Source organism: Cherax quadricarinatus, chromosome 35, assembly GCF_038502225.1.
Source record: "Cherax quadricarinatus isolate ZL_2023a chromosome 35, ASM3850222v1, whole genome shotgun sequence".
Classification (NCBI taxonomy): domain Eukaryota; kingdom Metazoa; phylum Arthropoda; class Malacostraca; order Decapoda; family Parastacidae; genus Cherax; species Cherax quadricarinatus.
The window spans coordinates 11,507,243-11,530,486 of NC_091326.1; the positions used below are offsets into that span (position 1 = coordinate 11,507,243).

The window sequence follows — 23,244 nt, forward strand, 5'->3', positions numbered from 1 at the left end:
GCAGCAGCGAGGAGACGGTTGGAGGCAGTGGAGATGTCCTGTCTAAGGGCAATGTGTGGTGTAAATATTATGCAGAAAATTCGGAGTGTGGAAATCAGGAAAAGGTGTGGAGTTAATAAAAGTATTAGTCAGAGGGCAGAAGAGGGGTTGTTGAGGTGGTTTGGTCATTTAGAGAGAATGGATCAAAGTAGAATGACATGGAAAGCATATAAATCTATAGGGGAAGGAAGGCGAGGTAGGGGGTCGTCCTCAAAAGGGTTGGAGAGAGGGGGTAAAGGAGGTTTTGTGGGCAAGGGGCTTGGACTTCCAGCAAGCGTGCGTGAGCGTGTTAGATAGGAGTGAATGGAGACGAATGGTACTTGGGACCTGACGATCTCTTGGAGTGTGAGCAGGGTAATATTTAGTGAAGGGATTCAGGGAAACCGGTTATTTTCATATAGTCAGACTTGAGTCCTGGAAATGGGAAGTGCAATGCCTGCACTTTAAAGGAGGGGTTTGGGATATTGGCAGTTTGGAGGGATATGTTGTGTATCTTTATACGTATATGCTTCTAAACTGTTGTATTCTGAGCACCTCTGCAGAAACAGTGATTATGTGTGAGTGAGGTGAAAGTGTTGAATGATGATGAAAGCATTTTCTTTTTGGGGATTTCTTTCTTTTTTGGGTCACCCTGCCTCGGTGGGAGACAGCCGACTTGTTGAAAAAAAAAAATTTTTTTTTTTTTTTTTTTTTTTTCAACAAGTCGGCCGTCTCCCACCGAGGCAGGGTGACCCAAAAAAGAAAGAAAATCCCCAAAAAGAAAATACTTTCATCATCATTCAACACTTTCACCACACTCGCACATTATCACTGTTTTTGCAGAGGTGCTCAGAATACAACAGTCTAGAAGCATACACATATAAAGATACACAACATATCCCTCCACACTGCCAATATCCCAAACCCCTCCTTTAAAGTGCAGGCATTGTACTTCCCATTTCCAGGACTCAAGTCCGACTATATGAAAATAACCGGTTTCCCTGAATCCCTTCACTAAATATTACCCTGCTCACACTCCAACAGATCGTCAGGTCCCAAGTACCATTCGTCCCCATTCACTCCTATCTAACACGCTCACGCACGCTTGCTGGAAGTCCAAGCCCCTTGCCCACAAAACCTCCTTTACCCCCTCTCTCCAACCCTTTCGAGGACGACCCCTACCCCGCCTTCCTTCCCCTATAGATTTATATGCTTTCCATGTCATTCTACTTTGATCCATTCTCTCTAAATGACCAAACCACCTCAACAACCCCTCTTCTGCCCTCTGACTAATACTTTTATTAACTCCACACCTTCTCCTAATTTCCACACTCCGAATTTTCTGCATAATATTTACACCACACATTCCCCTTAAACAGGACATCTCCACTGCCTCCAACCGTCTCCTCGCTGCTGCATTTACCACCCAAGCTTCACACCCATATAAGAGTGTTGGTACTACTATACTTTCATACATTCCCTTCTTTGCCTCCATAGATAACGTTTTTTGACTCCACATATACCTCAACGCACCACTCACCTTTTTTCCCTCATCAATTCTATGATTAACCTCATCCTTCATAAATCCATCCGCCGACACGTCAACTCCCAAGTATCTGAAAAACATTCACTTCTTCCATACTCCTCCTCCCCAATTTGATATCCAATTTTTCTTTATCTAAATCATTTGACACCCTCATCACCTTACTCTTTTCTATGTTCACTTTCAACTTTCTACCTTTACACACATTCCCAAACTCATCCACTAACCTTTGCAATTTTTCTTTAGAATCTCCCATAAGCACAGTATCATCAGCAAAAAGTAACTGTGTCAATTCCCATTTTGAATTTGATTCCCCAAAATTTAATCCCACCCCTCTCCTGAACACCCTAGCATTTACTTCCTTTACAACCCCATCTATAAATATATTAAACAACCATGGTGACATTACACATCCCTGTCTAAGACCTACTTTTACCGGGAAGTAGTCTCCCTCTCTTCTACACACCCTAACCTGAGCCTCACTATCCTCATAAAAACTCTTTACAGCATTTAATAACTTACCACCTATTCCATATACTTGCAACATCTGCCACATTGCTCCTCTATCCACTCTATCATATGCCTTTTCTAAATCCATAAATGCAATAAAAACTTCCCTACCTTTATCTAAATACTGTTCACATATATGCTTCAATGTAAACACTTGATCTACACATCCCCTACCCACTCTGAAACCTCCTTGCTCATCCGCAATCCTACATTCTGTCTTACCTCTAATTCTTTCAATTATAACCCTACCGTACACTTTTCCTGGTATACTCAGTAAGCTTATTCCTCTATAATTTTTACAGTCTCTTTTGTCCCCTTTCCCTTTATATAAAGGGACTATACATGCTCTCCGCCAATCCCTAGGTACCTTCCCCTCTTTCATACATTTATTAAACAAAAGTACCAACCACTCCAACACTATATCCCCCCCTGCTTTTAACATTTCTGTCATGATCCCATCAGTTCCAGCTGCTTTACCCCCTTTCATTTTACGTAATGCCTCACGTACCTCCCCCACACTTACATTCTGCTCTTCTTCACTCCTAAAAGATGGTATACCTCCCTGACCAGTGCATGAAATTACTGCTTCTGTTTCTTCCTTATCATTTAAAAGTTCCTCAAAATATTCTCGCCATCTACCCAATACCTCCATCTCCCCATCTACTAACTCCCCTACTCTGTTTTTAACTGACAAATCCATATTTTCCCTAGGCTTTCTTAACTTGTTTAACTCACTCCAAAATTTTTTCTTATTTTCATTAAAATTTCTTGACAGTGCCTCTCCCACTCTATCATCTGCTCTCCTTTTGCACTCTCTCACCACTCTCTTTACCTTTCTTTTACTCTCCATATACTCTGCTCTTCTTATAACACTTCTGCTTTGTAAAAACCTCTCATAAGCTACCTTTTTTTCTTTTATCACACCCTTTACTTCATCATTCCACCAATCACTCCTCTTTCCTCCTGCTCCCACCCTTCTATAACCACAAACTTCTGCCCCACATTCTAATACTGCATTTTTAAAACTATTCCAACCCTCTTCAACCCCCCCACTACTCATCTTTGCACTAGCCCACCTTTCTGCCAATAGTCGCTTATATCTCACCCGAACTTCCTCCTCCCTTAGTTTATACACTTTCACCTCCCTCTTACTTGTTGTTGCCACCTTCCTCTTTTCCCATCTACCTCTTACTCTAACTGTAGCTACAACTAAATAATGATCCGATATATCAGTTGCCCCTCTATAAACATGTACATCCTGGAGCCTACCCATCAACCTTTTATCCACCAATACATAATCTAATAAACTACTTTCATTACGTGCTACATCATACCTTGTATATTTATTTATCCTCTTTTTCATAAAATATGTATTACTTATTACCAAATTTCTTTCTACACATAGCTCAATTAAAGGCTCCCCATTTACATTTACCCCTGGCACCCCAAATTTACCTATTACTCCCTCCATAACATTTTTACCCACTTTAGCATTGAAATCCCCAACCACCATTACTCTCACACTTGATTCAAAACTCCCCACGCATTCACTCAACATTTCCCAAAATCTCTCTCTCTCCTCTAAACTTCTCTCTTCTCCAGGTGCATACACGCTTATTATAACCCACTTTTCACATCCAATCTTTATTTTACTCCACATAATCCTTGAATTAATACATTTATAGTCCCTCTTTTCCTGCCATAGCTTATCCTTCAACATTATTGCTACTCCTTCTTTAGCTCTAACTCTATTTGAAACCCCTGACCTAATCCCATTTATTCCTCTCCACTGAAACTCTCCCACCCCCTTCAGCTTTGTTTCACTTAAAGCCAGGACATCCAGCTTCTTCTCATTCATAACATCCACAATCATCTCTTTCTTATCATCTGCACAACATCCACGCACATTCAGACTTCCCACTTTGACAATTTTCTTCTTCTTATTCTTTTTAGTAATCTTTACAGGAAAAGGGGTTACTAGCCCATTGTTCCCGGCATTTTAGTTGACTTTTACAACACGCATGGCTTACGGAGGAAAGATTCTTATTCCACTTCCCCATGGATATAAAAGGAAAATTATTAAGACCAAGAACTATTAAGATAAAATCAAAGAAAACTCAGATGAGTGTGTATAAATAAATGTGTACATGTATGTGTAGTGTGACCTAAGTGTAAGTAGAAGTAGCAAGACATGCCTGTAATCTTGCATATTTATGAGACAGACAAAAGACATCAGCAATCCTACCATCATGTAAAACAATCACAGGCTTTTGTTTTACACTCACTTGGCAGAACGGTAGTACCTCCCTGGGTGGTTGCTGTCTACCAACCTACTACTATAAAAAAAAAAAAAAAAAAAAAATGTATAATAATAATAGTATAATAATATAATACAATAATAATAATAGTAATGATAATAATATAATACATATAATAATAATACATATATAATAATAATGTACTACATAATAATAATTATAATATCAGACGGCTTCAAAAGGCCGTCACTAGATGGCAGTGTTTATCACAACAAAGAGGGAGCAGTTGTGGCTGCCTCCACCTGTTACATAATGACATATTTTATTCTAGAGTATATATCAGGTTTCTGTGTTATTTATATTGTTTATTATTTTATATTAGATGAACTGTAATAGATAAATAAGACGTAGAGTTGATGATAGAGAAATATTCAAGGAGTATTTTGTCCTGTCTCCAGACAAACTCTCGTCCACCACCGACACCACCCATACCACTACATGAATTACATATTTTATTCATTTTAGAGTATATATCGGATTTGTGTTCTTTATATTGTTTATTACGTCATATTAGATCAAGTGAAATAGATAAATAAGCCATATAGTTGATACAGTATTAGCAAAATTATTGAAGTACAGAATTCCACTGGAATGGATTAATTGCATTTCAGCTAATTTAAATGTGAAAAATTGACTCCGCAAACAAGCAAATCCAGTTGTGAGCAAGGTCATGGAACGGATTAAACTCGCAAGTGGAGGTAGAGGTTCCACTGTACATTTACATATTCCACTTATGTTTCTAGAATTCCATGATTGTGTGATACTCCATGAAGCCTGGATTCATACAGACTGCCACCCCACACCGGTGACTTATGAATCGTGTGTCTTTCTGCTGTTGGGGTCATTTTGTGGTGGTAACACACACAACACACTTTTTCTGGGCATACTTCTTCTTTGGGGTAGATGGTATTGGTATCAGGTAATGACAGTTAGGGATGATTCGGTCTGACACTTCCCCCACTGGCTGTGGTTGTGGTTGGGGGACATGTTGCTGTTGAGGGGCAGGTGCAGGTGTGGTACTATACAGTGGACCCTCGGTTATCGGCTGTAATCCTTTCCAGAAGGTCAGCTGATAACCAAAATGGCCGAAAACCGAATTAATATTTCCCATAAGAATTAATGGAAATACAATTAATCTGTTCCAGACAAAAATATTCTCCCAAAAAATAATTTTTTTAACAATTATGTAAGTTTTACATACCTTTATTGAAGGCTAATGCTGGCTTCTGGAAGATAGGGAAGAGGTAAGAGGGAGGAGTTAGTGTTTGGAAGGGGAATCCCCCTCCATAAAGACTTTGGGTAGCAAAGCCTTCTTTGGGGTTACTTCTTCTTCTTATGACCAGAGCTTTGGTAAGATGGGTAAGGAAGAAGGATGGGTAAGGATAGAAATATTGGAAAAGGGTGGGAGGGGGAAGAGAGGTAGGATATGAAAGGTAAGTGGCCCAACCACTTTGGTGTAATTTAAAAGGTGTATGTGGAATAATAAGATATTCTTGAAGGGGTATAATAATAACCCATCAGAGTCACATAGATATAACAGATATATAAGTACATGACTCTGAATTGGTAGTAAATATACAAGTTGCAATTTTTTTTTTTTTTTTTTTTTTTGCGATTGCACAACGGATATTTAAACGGCAATGAAGGCAATAATTTCCTGGCCAGTTTATAAAGAATTACTTGACACAATGGCTTCTTACAGGTGGTGTCCCACCATAGTAAATAAAGAAATTATCCATAATGCAAGACATTTGGCTAATAAATATTGTGAAAATTGGGGAATACCAATTGCACAAACAAAAAGAAGAACAATAATGTCTGGACAGTCAGCAAGAGATAGTTGACTGACAACACAAGAAGAAATGAATAAAATAATGGTGGAGATTGTGAACCGATTAACCCCTTAACTGTCCAAACATAGATCTACGTTCCTACTGCTAGTGCTCCAAACGTAGATCTAAGTTTCATTTTTCCTGGCTTCTAATTTGGTGAGATAGGCCTGGGCAGCCTAGACATGAGAGATTGGGTCTGCGCACTTAGTGTGTGCTCTACGAAAAAATCGGGGACCGCTCTGTACCGCATGGTAGCACCAGTTACATTCAACTCCATTTTGGGTCAACATCATGGCAAACCCTTGTAATTCACTCAAGCCTCATCATATTAACACTCTTATTCGAGGAAAGTGACATAGAATGTGAGTTTAGTGGATTTGAGACTGATGTGGCCACTAATAATCAAGGAATTAGTGAAAATATCGACGATAACCCAGATGACCCTCAGCCAATCACCTCTGGGGTGGCCAGTGTAGCCACGCCAGATGCTCAGCCAAGCACTTCTGGGGTGGCAAGTGTGGCCACACCAGACCCTGGGCCAAGCACTTCTGGGGTGGCCAGTGTGGCCACACAAGACCCTGGGCCAAGCACCTCTGGAGTGGCCAGTGTTACTACCCAAAGGCAACTACACAAGAGGAAGTTATCATTTTCTCACTGTTTTGGTGATGACGATAGTGAAAGTAAAGTAAGTGACGATGAGATTAATTTTATGCCATTAGAGGATTCGTAGACTGACAGTGATATTCATTATTCTCCAGTAAAGCATACTTCTAGATGTCATTGCCTACATTCAGGCAGTGTGCCATGTGCAGTCCCCAAGGGTCATGAGAGGTCACGATCCAAAAGCCCGGCCACTGATAGTGATCATGAAGGTGAATATGCTGGGATGGAGGAAGAGGAGGAGGAAGTGGTGGATGGCACAGTGTATCGACCACATGACGTGTTGGGTGGACAGACAAAGGACCCCGTGGCACCCCTTCAACCATGTGCTGCCTCCACTCCCGTCCCTCCTCCTGTTCTCCCAAGCCCCACATCACAGGTCCACCCTGCACCACATGACCGCGAGTGGAACTGGACAGAAAGTATATTCGCGCCAGAGCCTTTTGATTTTGATGCCAATGGAAGTGACATCCTACCAGAATGTCCTATCACAAATGAGTCTACAGAGTTAGACTTTTTCCAGTTATATTTTGACGAACCTATAATGAAACTGATTTTCACCCAGATGAACAGTTATTACCGCTATATCATGAACAACACAAAAGTTGCAGAATTGTCACAGCTGCACACGTGGAAAGATACAACTCTGGCTGAAATGTATTTATCCCTTGGCACTGTGATGCTTATGCCACATACATATAAGCACAATATATCACATTACTGGTCCACTGACTACGTCATCAGTACTCCTGTCTTCCATGACCTTCCATGCAACAGATTCACTCTGTTTCTATGAATGTTAACTTCTCAGACAGAAATAGGTCCAACAGGAATGACCTTCTAAACAAAATCAGGGAAGTGTTTATGTATATTATTTATTATCACACTGGCCGATTCCCACCAAGGCAGGGTGGCCCGAAAAAGAAAAACTTTCACCATCATTCACTCCATCACTGTCTTGCCAGAAGGGTGCTTTACACTACAGTTTTTAAACTGCAACATTAACACCCCTCCTTCAGAGTGCAGGCACTGTACTTTCCATCTCCAGGACTCAAGTCCGGCCTGCCGGTTTCCCTGAACCCCTTCATAAATGTTACTTTGCTCACACTCCAACAGCACGTCAAGTATTAAAAACCATTTGTCTCCATTCACTCCTATCAAACACGCTCACGCATGCCTGCTGGAAGTCCAAGCCCCTCGCACACAAAACCTCCTTTACCCCCTCCCTCCAACCTTTCCTAGGCCGACCCCTACCCCGCCTTCCTTCCACTACAGACTGATACACTCTTGAAGTTATTCTGTTTCGCTCCATTCTCTCCACATGTCCGAACCACCTCAACAACCCTTCCTCAGCCCTCTGGACAACAGTTTTGGTAATCCCGCACCTCCTCCTAACTTCCAAACTACGAATTCTCTGCATTATATTCACACCACACATTGCTCTCAGACATGACATCTCCACTGCCTCCAGCCTTCTCCTTGCTGCAACATTCATCACCCATGCTTCACACCCATATAAGAGCATTGGTAAAACTATACTCTCATACATTCCCCTCTTTGCCTCCAAGGACAAAGTTCTTTGTCTCCACAGACTCCTAAGTGCACCACTCACCCTTTTCCCCTCATCAATTCTATGATTCACCTCATCTTTCATAGACCCATCCGCTGACACGTCCACTCCCAAATATCTCAATACATTCACCTCCTCCATACTCTAAAGCTCCATACTCTAAAGCAGAAATTCAGTGCGTACTTTTATCCCTTCAAGAACATTGTTGTCGATGAGTCCCTGATTCTGTTCAAGGGACGCCTGTCATTCAAGCAATATATACTGAGCAAACGTAACCACTTTGGTGTAAAACTTTTTGTTATGTGTGACTGTGAGAGTGGCATAGTGTTGGATGTCATTGTATACACCAGAAGAAACACACTCAGTGATGACAGACAGATGTTGGGCATTTCCGGTGATGTTGTTCGCAAGATATGGGGCCATACCTTGGCAAGGGTCATACAATGTACACAGACAACTGGTATACAACCCCTATGCTCACTGATTTCCTACATGTGAACAATACTGATATATGTGGAACAGTGAGAAGAAATAGAAAACATATGCCAAGGTTCAGTGGAGGCAGTGGTGAAGGTTCAGTGCAAGCATTTCATGCCAATGACGTCATAGCACTGACATGGCATGACAAATGGGATGTTACGTTGCTGTCAGTCATCCACAGAAACGAGATGGTACAAACAGAGTAAACAGGGACACCAGTGAATGTATTGTAAAGCCAGCTGCTGTGATCAAGTATGCAAACAATATGCCACATTAAATGTCTTATTTTACGTTAATATAGATATTTTCATTAATCCATCTATAATATTTTCTTCAAAATTATATAAGAAACATGTTACATATCATGTAGCATATAAACATGCAATGTTTATATGTTATCGAGTGGAGAGTGGGATGGAAAGTAAACATTATGTTTTCTCTGATGCAGCGTTAAAGAAAACTGTGAATCTGGCGACTGGTGCAGTAACCGTCCTTCATATGCATTTGTTTACAATTCTTGGCATGAATTATTCATTACTTCTCCCTTTGTTTATGATGGCATCTAAAGGTAGTTGATAGCAACGATTAAACTCAGTGAACATGGTGACAATATGGTTGTGTAGTGTAATAATATGGCTGTGTATTGTAATATAGCTGTGTAGTGTAGCCTGGGGGGGGGGGGCTACATACATATACTGTACCTACATCTACTGCTACCTACAGTGACTTCCTACAAATAAATGCTACTCACCTCTTGCCCTACATTAAGACTACAAATATTTTAAGTAAAGTAAAAGGACACAAGTGCAACTAATGTGACATTTTATTGTGGCAACGTTTCGCTCTCCAGGAGCTTTGTCAAGCCGATACAGATACAGTATCGGCTTGACAATGCTCCTGGAGAGTGAAACGTTGCCACAATAAAATTTCACATTAATTGCACTTGTGTCCTTTTACTTTACATATTGTCGATAATTCTACCAACATTATTACAAATATTTTAAGGTTAGTAATAAATGTACTGTAGCAGTAAATGACAAATTAAAGAGGTGTCTGCAATGTGGACTAGGGTGCAAGCTTTTGTAGAGAAACACCACCCTAAACAAGCTGAACCAAGCCATATCTGCAACATGTTCAGTGACAAAACCCTGTCCCACTTCAGGGAAATCTTAGAGAGATGCCAGAAACAGACCTCTATGGACAGATTTGTTGTGAGACAGGGGTCCAGTGGGGGCAAATGCATGGTGTAACCAGTCATAGAAAAAGTCGCTAGTGACCCATGCCTTACTGTTTGCCCTCCACAGCACACACAAATTAGCCTTGAGGACATTGTTTTTCCTGAACACTCTGGGAGTTTCAGAGTGATACACCAATAAAGGCTTCACTTTGCAATCACCACTAGCATTGGCACACATCAACAGAGTAAGCCTGTCTTTCATAGGCTTATGTCCTGGGAGTGCCTTTTCTTCCTGAGTAATGTAGGTCCTGCTTGGCATTTTCTTCCAAAACAGGCCTGTTTCATCATAATTAAACACTTGTTCAGGTTTCAGTCCTTCACTGTCTATGTACTCCTTGAATTCCTGCACATATTTTTCAGCTGCTTTTTGGTCCGAACTGGCAGCCTCACCATGCCTTATCACACTATGTATGCCACTATGCTTCTTAAATTTCTCAAACCAACCTTTGCTGGTTTTAAATTCACTCACATCATCACTAGTTGCAGGCATTTTTCTAATTAAATCGTCATGCAACTTCCTAGCCTTTTCACATATGATCGCTTGAGAGATGCTATCTCCTGCTATCTGTTTTTCATTTATCCACACCAATAACAGTCTCTCGACATCTTCTATCACTTCTGATCTCTGTTTCAAAAACAAAGTTGCACCTTTGGCAAGAACAGCTTCCTTGGTTGCTCTTTTCTTGGCCACAATAGTAGTGATGGTTGATTGGGGTTTTGTGTACAACCTGGCCAGCTCGGAGACACGCACTCCACTTTCATACTTAGCAATGATCTCTTTCTTCATATCCATAGTAATTCTCACCCTTTTTGCTGTAGGGTTGGCACTAGAAGCTTTCTTGGGGCCTATGGTGACTTATTTTGCAGGTGCAATCACTAAAAAGGCTGTGATAATATGAAATGTTCCGATTGTATGCTTGGAAGCGACCGTGGTGGCTGGCTTGTAAACACTGGCACCCACGGATCAAGTGAGGCAGGCTCACGCTGCACGTGGACACGTCTCGAACGAATCGCGTTGAGTGAGTTTTTTAGCGCTAGCCGAAGCAAAATTTTTGCTTTAAAATGTATCGCTAGGCTGATTCAACGTTATGCGATGTGTTTGTTAGGTGAGGGTCCACTGTATTTCTAGACAATAGTATGTGACTTAGGTAGATGAAAATGTTCACCTGTCACTGTGTGTGTGATCATTTGAGTACTATTTCAGTACCTAATATTAGTGTCAGAAAAAAGATTGGCTATGAAATCACAAGAACTACTATAAATTGTAAATATCAGAACATAAAAATTATATAAATTAAAAAAAATGAGAAAAAAAGATATGTCGGCAACACTTCTGCAAGCGGCAGCGCTTCATGTTCCTGTAGGTGAGTGACAAACGCCGACTTTGCGGCCTTGTATGTAAAAAAATGCCCTCTTTATTTATTTATTTTTTTTTTTTCAAAATATATGGAGCGCTGGCTGAGAGAATGTAGATCTACGTTTGGACAGTTAAGGGGTTAAAGTACAGCCTTTCCTCACTTAGCGACGTACTCGTTTACTGACCACTCAGACTTATGACCAGCTCTCCAACCAGTATACGAAACTAAATAATGTATATTAGATCTGATTTCCTCTATCTGTTTATTAAAGTATACAGTACACTACTGTGGAGCGGGCCTCCAGCAGCAAGAGCCTGGTTGACCAGGCAAGCACAGGTGAGCCTGGCCCATGGCCGGGCTCAGAGAGTAGATAAACTCTCGAAACTCTTCAAAGGTACCAAGATAAAAGGCCATAAAGTTGGCTCTGGATGCTCACCTGACGGCAACATGGAGTCCTGCCTCTTCCAGAAGTGTTGCCGATATACCTTTTTCCTTGCTTTCTTTTTTTAATTTATTTAATTTTTATGTTCTGATAATGACAATTTGTAGTGGTTCTTGTGATTTCATAGTCAATGTTTGTTCTGACACTAATATTAGGTACTGAAATAGTACTCAAGTCACACACTGATAGGTGAACATTTCCACTTGCTTTGGAATATATACAAAGTATTTATAGGTCTCAGCAATATTTTAGACTTTTTTTTTTTTTTACAAGTCGGCCGTCTCCCACCAAGGCAGGGTGACCCAAGAAGAAAGAAAATCCCCAAAAAGAAAATACTTTCATCATCATTCAACACTTTCACCTCACTCACACATAATCACTGTTTTTGCAGAGGTGCCCAGAATACAACAGTTTAGAAGCATATACGTATAAAGATACACAACATATCCCTCCAAACTGCCAATATGCTGAACCCCTCCTTTAGAGTACAGGCATTGTACTTCCCATTTCCAGGACTCAAGTCCGGCTATATAAAAATAACCAGTTTCCCTGAATCCCTTCACTAAATATTACCCTGCTCACACTCCAACAGCTTGTCAGGTCCCAAATACCATTCGTCTCCATTCACTCCTATCGAACACGCTCACGCACGCCTGCTGGAAGTCCAAGCCCCTCACCCACAAAACCTCCCTTACCCCGTCCTTCCAACCTTATCGAGGATGACCTCTACCCCGCCTTGTCATTCTACTTTGATCCATTCTCTCTAAATGACCAAACCACCTCAATAACCCCTCTTCAGCCCTCTGACTAATACTTTTATTAACTCCACACCTTCTCCTAATTTCCACACACCGAATTTTCTGCATAATATTTACACCACACATTGCCCTTAGACAGGACATCTCCACTGCCTCCAACCCCTCCTTGCTGCTGCATTTACAACCCAAGCTTCACACCCATATAAGAGTGTTGGTACTACTATACTTTCATACATTCCCTTCTTTGCCTCCATAGATAACGTTTTTTTTTTTGTCTCCACATATACCTCAACACACCACTCACCTTTTTTCCCTCATCAATTCTATGATTAACCTCATCCTTCATAAATCCATCCGCCGACACGTCAACTCCCAAGTATCTGAAAACATTCACTTCTTCCATACTCCTCCTCCCCAATTTGATATCCAATTTTTCTTTATCTAAATCATTTGATACCCTCATCACCTTACTCTTTTCTATGTTCACTTTCAACTTTTTACCTTTACACACACTCCCAAACTCGTCCACTAACCTTTGCAATTTTTTCTAGACATGCTGGAGTATGTATGAAACTCCTTGAATCATGGTATAAGATGAGTGTCACTCCACTGCTGCACTGTCAGCAGTGGAGTGACATCTGATAATTGTGCACCCGCCTTGGTTTTATTTATTTTCACTGTTATACATGAACATGTCTATCTGTCTGTGTCTGTATCTGTCCCTCTGTCTGTCTCTGCTTATCTGCCTTTCTGTCTGTCTTCCTGTCTCTCTGTCTGCTTGTCTGTCTTTCTGTCTCAGAGAGAGAGAGAGAAGTTCTCATGTCTGATTCTTGAACAAGTGGAGATGCATATTACTTGCCAGTCCCGCTTATTATGCCTTATATCTACAAACTGTATAGCACTTTGTCTTGATTTTGTTGGTTATCCTAGGTAATTTACACTATGAATAATTACTGTGTTTATGTGTATCTATGAGGCAGAGATAGACAGAGACAGAGATAGACAGAGACATGGATAGACAGAGACATGGATAGACAGAGACATCCAGAGAGAGACAGATACAGACAGATGGAGATAGAGACAGCCAAAGTCAATCAGCCAGCCAGCCAGCCAGCCAGCCGGCCTGCCGAACATGTATTACTCATGTTCCAGAATTGTTTCTCTTTACTTAGGGCATAGGTTATAGGATATACTGGCAGGATGACACTACCAGTGGTATCAAATTTGAAAGGATATTGCACATGGGTTATTATCAAGGTTTTTTATATTTTTTATTTTTTTTTTTTATTTTTTTTTATTTTTTATATTTTTTATATTTCTGGCAGTTTGGAGGGATATGTTGTGTATCTTTATATGTGTATGCTTCTAGACTGTTGTATTCTGAGCACCTCTGCAAAAACAGTGATAATGTGCGAGTGTGGTGAAAGTGTTGAATGATGATGAAAGTATTTTCTTTTTGGGGATTTTCTTTCTTTTTTGGGTCACCCTGCCTCGGTGGGAGACGGCCGACTTGTTGAAAAAAAAAAAAAAAAAAAAAAATGACTTGCACATGGTTCTGTGTCAACAGGAACTACACATGTCCATGAGACTTACACCCACCAGTGAATATATATCCTCTTCTTCTTTTCTTTTGAATTATCAAGGGTAAAATATGAAGGCACACATTGTACATTAGCTGATGAAGTTGTTTTTCATAATAAACAAGAATGTGTGAGGGTGACAGCAATGTTTTGCTTACATCTTTTCATCCCTCCCACCACCCTCTGCTCCTCACTACTCTTGGTTTTATTTATTATTAAAATTTTTATTTAATTAATTAAAATAGTACATATTTTCCCTTGCTGCAAGGGAAAATATGTACTATTTTAATTAATTAAATAAAAATTTTAATATTGATCAAATAGCTTTTATTTATAAAAGCATTGTGGTAGTCAATTTCAAATAGGTTTTATTTATAAAAGCATTGTGGTAGTCAATTTCAAATAGCTTTTATTTATAAAAGCATTGTGGTAGTCAATTTCAAATAGCTTTTATTTATAAAAGCATTGTGGTAGTCAATTTCACAACAGTGAGATGGACACACAGACCCTTGGACCATCATAATCCTTAATCCCAATGGTTTTTATTATAAATTTGTTAGTAAATTCAAAACCAAATATTTTTTTTTTTAAACTTTGCCCAGTATTGCTTTGAAATCTTGGAACTGCATCTGAATATATAACCAGGTATGATTGTAGCATCAAAGGAAACATCAGTATTGAGAATTCCTACAGGGTCAGTATTTGCTAATGTAAGACCTGAGTCTATTGGTAATGACTTTTTTAGACATTGTATCATTAATGGGCCATCACATTTCATGAGTATGTGCCAGAAATGCAACACAAACTAATTTAGAGTCAATGAACTGGGAGTGAGGCATTATGTTAATATAAATATTCCCTTTGGCAGCTGCTGAGACACTGTACCTTCAGCAACATAACTCATTAGATTGGAGTTATAAATTAACAAAAATTATTTTTTGGGTGGCTAGTACTTAAGAGTTCTCCAAAAATATAGAATATACCCTATTTAGAGAGACAACATTTGATAACTTGTTGTTTTCACAGGGTCCACCTGGTTCTGCAGGCCCCCCTGGTCCTGGTACGCCAATCATGCCCAGTCCGCAAGGTTAGTACTCTACTCATTTATTTTGTTATTCTGTTTTCTGTATCTGGCACATTTAACAGCTTGTTCAGTTCTAGGTTATATATCACCAGTAACAAGACGAACAAATTTGGCCATATGTTTTACTAAATTGGCAAACAATTTCCTCAAATCTCTTAATTTTTTTCAGCTCCAATTGTAATTTGCTAAAATAAAGGATATATTTTTAAATTGTATTGTTATTTACAGCACAATGATAATATAGTACACTGCCATATTGTTTCCTCTTTTACACAACCTCCTTTTGCTCAGTCCCCAACTAAGCAGGAACTTTTTTCAACATTTTTGAAAATGAAGTTCAAGCCCTGGTAAGACTGGATATCCCACAGTGCCCCTAGCTGCATTAATAACCTATCCTAGCTGCATTAATAACCTATCCTAGCTGCATTAATAACCTAACCTAGCTGCATTAATAACCTAACCAAAGCTCTTACTCAAATTTTAGCATCTTTTAAATACAGCTTGACTATTATTCCCGTCTATAGAATCCAGCACATATGCTATTTAATCATCGTTCCAATTGCTTACCAGATATTTTATACATCCAGCAATTTGCTTAAAACTATTTCACCAATGTATGCAATGTATTTCTGAAGTGGGCATTGTTTTTTGATAGAGTACCTTTACTATAGAGTAATAGAATATATAAGATTACTTGTTGTCTTCTGTGTTTTATGGATTTTCCAAGGAAATGCAAATATTCAGTGATAATTCAGTGGTATAAACTAGAATAAAAACATGAGCATTTAAAGGTACTTTGTTTTAATTTGACAAAACAGTCAACAGTAGTAAAAGAATGTACAGAAAAAAAAAAGGGTTTTTGAATGTTCATATTTAACCCTTAAACTGTCCGAACATAGATCTACGTTTTTTCAACATTTGAAAGTATGTAAAAAAAGTAGATCTTCTTTTCTTTTTTTACATTTGAAAACGTGTAAAAAACTTAGATCTACTTTTTTTTTATATATTTGAAAATACGTAAAAAAAACGTAGATCTACTTTTGAAGCACTATGCATGTGAACATAGATCTGCTTGGACAGTTTAAGGGTTAAAAAAAAAGAATATCACACTGAGATCACCTAGAACAAAAACTTAAGTATCACACCAGATGGAAGCACAAAAGGAACAAAAGGCCATCTGTGATATTGTAAGAAACTCCAGGAATTTATACACATGCAAAATCCAAGTTAAGAACTACCTGTAGAATCAAAGCATTAATCACAGGAGGCTGATACACCAACAATGAAAAGGGAATAATCAGAATTCTAATAGAAAAGACAGATATGAATCATTGTTTAGCACTCCACTAAAATGAAAACAAAGTTGATTATGAAGAAAGTTTTTTTTTCAGTTACCTCTGAAGGCCACACACACCATATAACTTGACAAGATCTAATTCTATGGCATTTAGCCCTTTGACTGTTTCGGCCGTATATATACGTCTTACGAGCCAGTGTTTCGGATGTATATGTACTCAGTAATTCTAGTGGCTTCAGATAAAGCAGGATAAAGCTTGTAGGCCCACATGTGAGAGAATGGGTCTGTGTGGTCAGTGTGCACTGTATAAAAAATCCTGCAGCACGCAGTGCATAATGAGGAAAAAAAAACTCCGACTGTGTTTTTTGGATTAAAACGCCAACTTTGAGGTGTATTTTCGTATAGTATTTATGGTTGTATTCTCATTTTCTTGGTCTTATTTGATAGAATGGAAAACATATTACAGAAATAGTGGTGATGTTGATTAGTTTCACGAAGAAAACGAAACGAAATTAAGATCAAAGTAGCGGAAATGTTTTATTTTTACCAATGTTTAAGAGTAAACAAATCACACCACACATCCAATATACATCAACTGGGGAGTCTGATATTCTTTCACTAGTGCACTGATATTATTTATACCATTTTTACAATAATGCAGTAGTCTGCAATACAGTAAATCTTCTATTTTTTGTGTGAATAAAAAAATTAAAATAGAAATCAAGAGACGTGAGTAATGAACAGAGGATATGTTATTTTAGTGCAAAGAATGTCTGCATTGTTTATTCTGGACCCTATTTTGAAATTGGCATCTTTTTAAATTTACATAAAATTGGCCAAATTGCCAATTTCTGACCACTGGGTAGTTAAAATTGGTAAATGTGCAGTTTCTTGTGCTCAGTTGATAGAAAAAACTGGAGTTCTAAAGATATTGCTATGAGTTTGGTCGACTGGAACAATGGAATTGGCCTAAAATAGGGCTCAAAGATGGCGAAATCGCCAATGTGTATATATCGCCGAGATCGCTAACTTTGTGGGAGCGTAATTTCATAAGTTTTCAATCAAATTTCATACTTTTGGTGTCATTACCCTCAGGAAAAGAGTCTTTATCACTTCATAAGATTTTTTTTTTTTTTTTTTCAAATCTTTTTTGACATAGAATGACAGTTTCAGAAAGGGGCTTGCAGCATTCATAGGGTTAAAAGAGAAATAGAAAACATGGTGAGTCATGCAGCACTTGGATCGGCAGAAGACGCAGAAGAAAATTGCAAGATATAAGCAAAGTCTTCCAGTGGACAGTGGAGAATTACAACATATTTAATAATGAAAAGTTCCAGTTGTTTAGATATGGAAAGAATGAAAAACCTCAAAATGAGCACTATACACATACACGCACACGCACACATGCGTGCACACACACACACACACACACACACACACACACACACACACACACACACACACACACACACACACAAAAAAAAAAAAAAAAAAAAAAAAAAAAAAAAAAAAAAAAAGGATCATCACCCTGTGAAAGACCTGGGTGTAGTATTGTCAACTGAGCTATTTAAAAAAAAATAAAACAATAAAGCAAGTATAACAGTAGCCAATAAAATGACTGGATGGACAATTAGATCTTTCAAGATCAGGAAAATATTGATAGTGGTGACACCATTCAAATCACTTGTGCTTTGAGCATTTTTCAGTGCTGACATCTCTGTTCAGGTAATTGGACTTTTGCTCAAATTCCTTGAATTGAGCCATCTCAATGTCTTTCATTTTCCCAGGCACTGTATAACCCAATGGGTTTAGTGTTCCCCCCCTTAATTATAATAATCATCTCCTCAGGGCAGGAGAGATATCAGAGCTGAAATAGATATAGAGCCAGTAAAGTATGGGTGGGGAGGGGAGAAAGAAGGAAAGGGATAGATCCATTGCAGTGATCGGGAAGGAAAACAAAATGAGTTAAATGAAAACAGTGACAAGCTTAAGAGTCCTCAAGAAGGAACTTATTCATTTCTTCTGCAAAGTGGTAGATTAACTTGGCTGTGGGTCAGCAGATTACCAACAGCAACAAATTGGCTGAACAGGCAGTCAACAAAGAAGACTGACCCCCTGGCCTGTCTCTGAATATAAAATAAAACACCTGAACTGTCCACCTTATCATTTTCCTGGCTTTCGTAACATTTGTCTTACTGTGTTCTTAAAAAAAAAAAAAAAAAGCCAGTTGGCATTATTACAGCAGAGTCCTTCAAATGGTGACCCTCTTACATTTTATAAACAGTGTTCCTCTTGAAGTTTTCATTCTTTCCATATCTAAGCAACTGGAAGGTGTCACCATTAAACATCATGGTATTCTTCAGTGCCAACCGGAAGACTTTGCTTATATCTTGCAATTTTCTTTCGCATGCTCTGTTGATCCATGTGCTGCATGAGTGAGCATGTTTTCTATTTCTAATTCCATGGGATTAGTGTTTATATTAGTTATATGATGTGTGTGGCCTTCAAAGGCAGTGAAAAAAATTTCTGCATTCTCTACCCTGCTTTCATTTAGTGAATCGCTGAATTATAATTCACAATTGTCTTTTAGAATTTTTCTCATTCCTTTTTCATTATTAGTGTATGAGCCTCCTGTGATTAATGATGCAATTCTTCAGATAATTCTTTACTAAGATTTTCCTGTTCAAATACATAAAGTCAGTGCCTGACCAGTTGACCTGTGGTTCATATGTTGGTTTGCACGTGGCCAGGAGTAACAGCCTGGTTGATCAGGCCCTGATCCACTATGAGGTTTGGTCATGAACCGGGCCATAGGGGCATTGACCCCTGGAACAACCTATAGGTAGACTCCAGGTAGGAAGGTAAGGATGTTAGGAAGCAATTTATTCAGTTTGAGTGGGTATGAAATGAGTTAATGATCTTGGTGAGGAAGTGGTGGAGGCAGGCTCCATGCATAACTTTAAAAGGAGGTGTGATAGGGCCTTCGAGGCTAAGAGGGAGTGACTCTGGAAAGTGGCATGTTAATAAGCAGGGCCAGGTTCTGCAATTTAACCCTGCAACTACAAATAGGTGAATACAGGAGCCAGGGCACTGAGAAATAGCTATGTGTTGAGCAGCAATTAAGAACAGATGTCAGATAAAATTAATAACTTAAGACATGGATATGATATGGAGCTTGGTGGAAATATTGTTATCCACAGGAAGACCTAGCCCAGGGCTGGGCTGCAGGATTAGGAAAACTCCCAAAACAGGTTACAGGTAAAATCCATCTTCAAAACTTTGAATGAAATGTAAAGAAGTTTGAATGACAGACCAGCTGCTGGAGAAGAAATACCTGAGTGAATATAGGAAACAGTTCAGAAAATTTATAAGAATAAAACATTTTATTGATATGGGAAAGGAGGCAGTTAAAAAAAATGACCAGTCCAAAAAGCAGCACTCAAAGCTATGGTGCCAAATGCTGCATAGATCATCTCCAAGGATAATGCAGAGAGGAACAAAGCAGTTGTTATTGGAGCACAGGAAATTAGACATGAAGCAGAATGGGAAGTGAGGAAAGAACATGATTGCAAAGGAGAGAAAGAACTCTGCATTCTGGAAATGGAAGACTTGCAGAAATTAGAGATAAGGAGACAAGGTAGGTGTGAGGAGTCTCGTATAACATCTCAAGGATAATTTTTATAATCGGATAAATAAGAGATCTTACGAAGAAAAAAAAAAGCACTTGAGGTTTGTGATTGATTTAGTTACAGTTTTAAGGAGGGATATGCAGAAAGGTGAGACAGAAGGCCAGAGTGAGCCAGGCAAAGGAGAAACCTAATCTTTCCCTGCAAAACAAGCCCTATCTCACATTACCTGAAACTCAGATTGCACAAATTCATTGTGCTCAAAGCCTTCCCCACTTGCATAATTTGTTAACAATATAATACCCTTTTCCTTCCTCAGCAATAGCAGCATATTACTAATCCCAACAATTTCCATCATTATCTCACCCATCAACTGTTCAGTAGCTTCAGCTCCCTCTTCTTCGTCTAGTCCAACCTCAACCCAAAGTTCCATCATATGCAGTATCGAACCTTTCCCTACCCTGTTCCATCACTCCCATAAAATCCAGTTCAACCCAAAATGAGACATGTATTGGACAGGTGAGAGCATACAGCAAAGTAATATACACAGTTATTGATAGGATCACAAACAAAGCCAGGATTTACATAAGAAAAAAACTGGAAATCATAGGCTCATTGCCTCAGGCTGGATTGCAAGGGTATAAAAACCCTTGAAACTGGTCACAGACATGATTGCAGAAGCAGTGTTTCCCAGATGCTTACTGTATAAGAAAGTAAAAGGAAGGAATAGCAACACCTGTTTAAAAACATATTGGAATTTTATAAAAATGCAAACTCTAGACTGCAATGAGTTCTCAGACTATTTTTTCCTACCTAGGGCTTTAAGGTCATAGTGCTTAGCATGTTCAACCCAGTAACAAATAACAAAAGACCCAGGTATGATTTTGATACTTAACAGAGCTGAGATAAATATCATGGAAAACATTATAAAAGGCAGGACTAAATGGTGAAAACTTGGTATGTGATACTGACAGATTGTAACTGAAGACTCGTTAGCAAACACTCAGAACATTTTTTTTTTATGAATGTTTCATTCCTGGGACCTTGTATGTTTGGAGTAAACAAAGTTCCAAGACCAAAATGTTTCCATAATAAAATGTCCTAAGTGTTTGCTTATGAGCTTTTGATAGTAGCTGTTTTCAACTATAGGAAACCTGAAGCCAGTACAGATGCACAGAGATACGTAGAGTGGAACAAGCTGCTTGACTTGATAATATTTCCCAAAGTAGCATGGCCCTTGACTGGGCTGCTAGAGTAGGAAAACTCTCAAAGCTGATCACAGATAACTCACAAAATTATAATGACACGATTGCAAACAAACCATACCACGGGTGAGTGAGTCGTAAAACTCCAGACCAGCTTGTAAGCCACTGGTGCAGCTGGCCCAGTGGCTTACACACCCATGGCATGGTCTGATCACAGATAAATCACAGGTAAATATTAAGTCAGGAATGACAAAAAGGCTAGACTGGACTCTGGTTTCAACTCGAGCGACAAGAGAGAAAAATTGAATGTAGAATACTACTGGAAACGAAGTTTTTACTATGTGTTGAAATTTTGGTACATGTAATTGGATGGAAGTAAAACTGAATAAGGAAAAAATGAGAAATATTAGTCAGATTGATGTACAGAAAAGGTGACCATGAAGGAATGACATGTTTTCTGGCAAAAATTGATGGAAATGCAGAATACAGAGGACTCCTCAAGAGGAAACTGGATCACTACCTCCATTAAGTGCCAGATCAACCATGCTGTGGTGGCTATATGGGCCATCGGGCTGCTAACATGTTTGGTTGAACAGGCAGTTAACAAGGAGGCTTGGCCATAGGCTGGACTGGTAGGGTAGAAAAACCCTTCAAATCAATGAGAGGTATATCACAAGTATAGATAGCAATTTGGTAGACAGCAGCCATCCAGGAAGGCAGTATTGTCCAATCATAAGAGTGTGAAATGAAAGCCTGATGAAAGTTTAGCACTGACAGGATTAATGGTCTAGTCTTTCTGTCTTATAAACATGGAAGACAGGTACTAAATTTTACAGTTTCTAATTACATTTAGTGTACCTATCTATAATCCTTCGTTACCTCAAAATTCTTGTTCCTGCAATACTGTATTCCCTTTCAAATTAAGGAGACTTGGTCTGAGATTTGGTTGTGAAGACAGTGATCTTCTTATCAGATAGGAACTTCAGTATCACCCTAAATCCACCAGTGACTTGAAAATAATTAATATAATTGACCAGTTCAATTACTTTTCCTGGGACTATGAGCCACTGCAATGGTTCACTACTATTCACAAATCAATGAATCCATTTCTCTTACCTACTCAGTACAGTGGACCCCCGCATAGCGAACGCCTTGCATAGCGAACATTCCGCATAGCGAACGCTTTGATCGCTAAAATTTTGCCCCGCATAGTAGACAAAAACCCGCTCAGCGAACTTCGTCCGAGACGCGTCCAATGTGCGGCCTCAGCCAGCCTCACATGTGCCGCCTGTCCCATTGTTTACCAGCTAGCCTCCGCGGTAACATTCAAGCATACACTCGGAATATTTCGTATTATTACAGTGTTTTCGGTTCTGTTTGTTGAAAATAAGTGACCATGGGCCCCAAGAAAGCTTCTAGTGCCAACCCTGTGGTAAAAAGGGTGAGAATTAGTATGGAAATTAAGAAAGATTTTGAAGGGTTTGGGGCTAACCCTGAGAAGCCTATGCCAGTTGTGGAATCCATTGTGCCTACTTCAAAAATTAAGGAAATGTGTGCACAGTGGGTTGAACTGCAAACCTTTATGGATGAAAATCACCCTGACACAGCTGTTGCAAGGCGTGCTGGTGACTATTTCAATGACAATGTTATGGCCCATTTTAGACAAATCGTAAAGGAACGGGAGGTACAGAGCTCTATGGACAGAAAGAAGTCCAGTGACTCTGAA

The 23,244-nt window shown here is 39.2% G+C and overlaps 1 protein-coding gene across 19 annotated transcripts in view; it reads left to right on the plus strand.

Moving 5' to 3' along the window:
- Positions 1 to 23,244, plus strand: part of Ssdp (Sequence-specific single-stranded DNA-binding protein) — an 876,306-nt gene that overhangs the window by 629,583 nt on the left and 223,479 nt on the right. For all 19 annotated transcript variants that reach the window (XR_008407936.1, XR_008407935.1, XM_053785328.1 and 16 more), the window contains one exon: positions 15,333 to 15,393. Coding sequence is in view for 17 of the 19 variants with exons in the window: in XM_053785328.1 (XP_053641303.1) it covers positions 15,333 to 15,393 (61 nt within the window). In the remaining 2 variants the exon portion in view is untranslated. The remainder of the gene's footprint in view (positions 1 to 15,332; positions 15,394 to 23,244) is intronic.